Source organism: Pteropus alecto, unplaced genomic scaffold (assembly GCF_000325575.1).
Source record: "Pteropus alecto unplaced genomic scaffold, ASM32557v1 scaffold71, whole genome shotgun sequence".
In the NCBI taxonomy this organism is placed as follows: Eukaryota; Metazoa; Chordata; class Mammalia; order Chiroptera; family Pteropodidae; genus Pteropus; species Pteropus alecto.
The window spans coordinates 218,409-224,364 of NW_006433024.1; the positions used below are offsets into that span (position 1 = coordinate 218,409).

Below are 5,956 nucleotides of genomic sequence, written 5' to 3' on the forward strand. Positions count from 1 at the left end.
GTAATTTGCAGTTATACCTCCTCAGTCCTAAAATACTGAGGAATAGAGTGAAGAAATAAAATGGAGTCACTATAGTCAAGCTGCTGAATTACTAAAATCAAGTAGGTTTAGGTATGAGGAAACAATTCTATTCTTGTTTTGACTAGCCTGAGAAAAACTTTTGAACTCTCCAGTCCGGTGTCAATACGTAGATATATAAAAATATATATATATATATCTCCAGATAACTCTCTGGTTATCCCCTGAAGGACTAAAGAAAGAATGTCCATGTATCCAGACCATCTGACATCCATTATAAAGATTACCTGACAGTTCCAGACCTCGGTCATAGATTACCATCTCATACTGATCCAGAGACTAAGAATGCAGGACTGATTCTTTTCAAGAATGGACTTTTTACTATAAGAATCTTAGCTTTTTTTTCTTCTTTGGAACACTCTGGATATTGCCTAATTGTGTTTCTAGTTTTGCAACCCTGCTAGTTCCCTTCTTAATCATTTATTTCTGGCCAAAGTCTCCAGACTCTTTTAGTTCTTTCAGTAATACTATAGTGCATATTTCCTAAACAACAAAAACAAAACATTCTCCTATACAAAGACATCAGAAAATTAACAATGATAAAATATTATCTAATCTGGTACGATTTCTTTTAATATAACTAGTTAAGTGATCTTAATGAAATTTACTTAACCTCTCTGAGCTTCAGAGTTATCAATAATATAACGTGAATAATAAATCCCAAGTGGCTGTTATGAGAAACAAATGACCTAATGCATGCAAACTATATATTTTTAGTGTGAAACAGATGTTTATTATTAGTAGTGGTATATTTAGTAGTTTGCTCATTTAAAAAAGTGCTTAATGTCTCAGAATCTGGCTTTCACTATAAATTAAGAAGATGAAGCCATTTTAAACACCTTTAAAGACCAAGCAGATTACATAATGTGTGAAGTTCTCCACTATAAGAAAATTTGGGGAGATGGTTAGTGTGGCAAATTGGAAAGAATACTCATATAGGCATTCAAATTCATATTAAGAACAAAACAAAGTAAAACAAAACCACTGCGCTGTTCAAACAAAATTCTGTAGGCTGAATACAGTACACTGAATCTCTTGGGGGAAAAATGTCTATAATTCTTGGCCTAGACAACCTCTAGGTTCTTTCTAGCTCCAAAGTTCTATATAATTATACGACATAATTATAATTCAAACTGCATGTGGAACTTAAAGTTACTGTAACACTTTTAAATAGGACAATTAAATAATGTAATATCTTTTTAGGAGTAGTTTTAGCTCATAATAAAGAGGCTCAGAATAATAAAATGAAATCGATACTGTCTGAACTGAAATCAAGCACAACCTCAACTAGATTACAGGACTATCTCTGTATTTATTAAACAAACAAAAAAAAAACTATGAAGAGAGGCCAAAGAAAACCAGAAAGAGTAAACAGGAAATATGAATTCGCACAACAAGGCACAGATGTCAAAATACTATTTGAGAATAGTTTAAAAATGAGAAAAGAAAAGAAAAAAAGAAGGGTAAAATGGATGGAGATAAGCAGACAATTCGAAAAAAAAAACATACGTAATTGATAAATATATAAAAAAGACTCCAATTTCTCAACTAACCAAAGAACTAAACATTAGGACATTGTTTTTGTTCTTCCAATGAACAAATTTTATCATGTCCCATTCATAACACTTAACTGACAATCTTATTTAACTTAGCAAGTAATACAAATAATGTACAAGTTAATAAAATAAAAAGTCAGTGTTTCCCAACCTAAACACTACCGACAGTCAGGTGTGAATCCTTTCTTTTACTATTTCTTTTTTTTTAAGGTTTTATATATGTGAAAAATATAGAAAACTATAAAAACAGAGTAAAATGTGTCCACAATTGTACATCTTTTTATGGAATGTATGTAAAATAAGAACTGATAATCCTAACACCATCCTTTACTCCAACCTCACTTGACTGACATAATAACCCTGTCTTCCTGTTCTACAACTTTTGGGGCGCATATATTATAAATTATCCTTTCATAAAAGTTCTAATTACTTATAAAAATGAGAGCATATTCCGCAACCTCTAAGTAAATGTAAAGAGATAAGCAAAGGTTTGTTTTGTTTTAATGATACCTTCTTGTTAGAACAAGGGTGCTGTAAAACAGGTACTTACCTACACTGCTTTCTACTCATGGTAGATATGCAACATTTTATCTACCTTTCAGAGGCCAATTTGGCAATATATAAGAATAGCCTTCAAAACATTTACAACCTTTGATCCAATAATTCCATTCCTAGAGATTTATCAATGCTCAATATAATGGTAGATGAAAAATGCAGAATACAAAATTGCATGTGACGATTTGTAAAACAAGTAAAGTTACAAGTAAATTACATCACTGCGGGTGAATTCTTAAAACGTAATGCTCAGTTAAAACATATAACAAAAGTTTATAAATATTATGATTCAATTTACATAAAGGTAAAAAACAGGTAAAACTATAAATACATACATATATTACATAAGAATTTTTAATAGGGAGAGACTAGGAAATAATGCCCAATATCTTGCTAGTAGCTTTTCATGTGCTTTTAGCAAGCAGCAAACAACTATAAAAAGACAGGGAGAAAACAACAGATGGCTCCTAGGCCCAGAGAGAACAGCTTCAGTCAGGCTGTTGTCATCAGGGTTTTGGGACTTGGGTGACTCCTGGACTTCAATTTCAAATTGAGCTCCAAACTTTTAAAGACCATATGAAGAATATCATTGAAAAAAAATTCAGTAACTTATTTGTTACTTTGATCCACTAAGATTAAAGATAAATATTCAGAAAACAAGACCTTTTCAAAGAAAATCCAAATTGATCTTACATGGGTCCAGTTTTGGAGGTAGGGCAAGTATATTCTGCCTTGAGCATCCACATGTTTTCCAACTGAGATTCCCATATTTGCGGTTGGCTTTAAGAAGCAAATAGGGGGAGCAAAAGGGTGAGAATCCAAAATCCACAAACGAATTGGTATGTTGTATGTATTACCTATTCGAGACAAAATAAACACACTTCAAACAATTATAAAGCATACACATTTACTTATGGTATAGCTAGATGGCATTTTAAGACATATAGTCAAGTTTATACATAAAAGATTTATGTAAATCAAAGCCTATTTTCCCCATTTCATCTACATTCACACTGGAAATATGTTCCCATCAAAGCACCAGTATAACATTTGAGGAAATTTAATTAAGGGAATAGCCAGCTCATCCAATTCGACTTAATAAATATTTACAGGGCCTATTGTGTCAAGAGTCCAAGATACACCATCTTCGCTGTATACCTTCTTTGCTCTACCCAAGCAGAGCTACTGTACCTTTTTTTTAATTGTACCTTTCTTAAATGGTAGTGGATGGTTCTATTTTTATACTTCTTCTGCATCAAAATTATTTGCTTACAGGTCTGTTTTTCCTTTTACCCTGTAAATGTCTTCCTAAGAGAGGATTACAGATTATTCATTTCTATATCTCCTGTCCCAAATATAGTGCCTAACATACTGGCTGCTCAGTAAAAATTTCTTATATAAATAAGGACTGAGTAAATAAACAAATGAAAAAATAAATGAATGAGCAAAGATGAATCTGATACTGGCCCTCAAGCTGCTCACTAATTACAGGCACTATAGGATACAAGCTAGGTTCAATACATAGAAGATGTAATAAATAGAGATAAAAATAACCTCAACAGTCACTTTGCCCAGTGGCTCTTAAATTTTAGTGTACTGAGATAAGAACTTACGTGTATGCTCTTTCAACTGTAACCATGGTCATGCCTACCAAGAGCCAAAATTTGACTGCCTTGGTTGCTAGGAAGCCCAAAGCTAAACCTAATATAAGTATACAAACTAACCTTAAACTAGAAATCTGATCAATTACCTTAGCTGTTTTTTTGTATCTCCTGATATTTATTTCTGTTTTCATAGTTATAATGCATATGTCTTTCACTAGATGCTCAGAAGCAAGAATGCCTAAGTTCGAATCTTAGTTCCACACATTACTAGCTATACGATTTTAGGCAACTTACTTAACTTCCTTGTCTCAGTTCCTTCCTCTATAAAGTGGGAAAAATAATAGCTCCTACCCCATAGGGTTGTTGTGAGGGTGAAATTAGTTAATGTATGCAAAATGCTTAGAACAGTATATGATATGGTAAGTATTTCAAACCCATTTTGAAAATAGGCTAGGTATAAATAAAAATAGTTTTCTTTTCCACTGCAACCCTTTTCTTACTAAAGAAATCCCTTCACTGAAAGCTACCCTTTTTATCTTGCTTACTCTGCCACTAAGCACAATGATACGTAGCCCTGTCTGCAAATTAGAAACACTTATAGAACTTCAAAACATACCAGTATTCAGGGCAGCCCCTCAAAGTTTCTGATTTAATGGGACGGGACCTGGACATCCTTTTTTAAAAGCTTCCCATGTTACTCTAACATGTAGCTAGGACTGAAAACCAGTACATTATAGAAATGTTCTAATACCTGGGGTGGGGGGGCTGCTATTTTATATCAGCAGTTCTCAGAACCATACTCCTCTTCTGCTTTTGTCTATTAAAAAAAAATTTTTTTTAATTGAGGTATGTCACCAGATAAGTCCAGTTAACATCAGTTACCACAAAAAATGTCTAAGTATTAAAATATTGGGTATAGGCATAGCTGTTGATCTGCAGAAACTCTAGAACTATAAAGTTATGTGATCATAGCCCCACAAAGTGATCGAAAGGTACTGAGACACACTACCACATTCTTCCAGAAGGTACTCTGTCTAATGTTATATACTCTAGGCCAGTGTTTTTCAAATGTTGGTTACACTAAATGGGTCACAAAATTAATTCAGGGGATCTGTAAACAAAATATTTTAAAATAGAATTGAATAGAAAACAGCACATGACAGGTAGTATGGTATTTCAGTTATATACATGTGTGTATACATATATTAGCTACATATATAAAAGTATTTCTTTCTGTGAGGTCACAGTCAAAACATTTGAAGGCCACTATTCTAGGCCACGCAAATTTTTTTGTTTAATAATATAGCTGGAATGGCAATCCAAATCCTGATTAAGCCCCTTTCTTTGTCAATCACTATACATTAAAGAAAAGGAAAGAAATATTTATTAAAGGTATATTCCTGGTTGATCAGTGATCTGCCACCTCCATCAATGCCCCCTTAGCAGTGTTCATGTATTTTAATAGCCCATGCCCAGCAAAGTACCTGGTGGGTCTGGTTCCCATGTCTAACTGGTAAGATTTCACTACTGGTGTTCTCTAGTCTCTTCTTCCTTCCTTCTTTCCAATTCTTTTCTGTCAGCAACTGCCTTGCCTCCTACCCTGCCCATTCAGCTGTCAATAATTCATTACCAAAGAATCAAAACTCCTGGTAGAGTCCTCAGATTTAAAGTAACTATAAGTAACTGTAAAGTAACTGTAAGTTAGCTGTAAATAAAGTTTAGGTGGATATCATCTTATTAAGATGTACACATCTCTGAAGAACGGGTGGATGAAGAAAAAGTGTCATCAAGACCTTGATACAATCTTGGAGGGACGATAAGAAATAATCTAGAAATTTTCTGCAGGTATACATAAGGAAGTATCAACAGAAGATTCATCTAGGGAATAGGACTGGGTAGGTGGTTATATATAAGCTTAACTTCACCCTTTCTCAATTGTTTAAATTTTTTTAGCATGAACATATATTATTGTTATACTAACAAAACTAGTAACTAAAAGAAAGTAATACAGGCAGACAAATAATAATGACCAACATTTATTCAGCACTAACTATGTGCTAAGAACTATGCCCAGAGCTTTACTTATAGTAATCCACTTAATTCTTGCAATTCTAGAGTTAGGCTTTATTATTGGCCCATTTTATAGATGAGAAAGATAATGCA

General features: G+C 33.2%; 1 protein-coding gene across 2 annotated transcripts in view; it reads right to left on the bottom strand.

Moving 5' to 3' along the window:
- Positions 1-5,956, bottom strand: part of UEVLD (UEV and lactate/malate dehyrogenase domains) — a 40,494-nt gene that overhangs the window by 22,544 nt on the left and 11,994 nt on the right. For both annotated transcript variants that reach the window (XM_025044172.1, XM_006907960.3), the window contains exon 4: positions 2,883-3,046. In XM_025044172.1, coding sequence (XP_024899940.1) covers positions 2,883-3,046 — 164 coding nt within the window. The remainder of the gene's footprint in view (positions 1-2,882; positions 3,047-5,956) is intronic.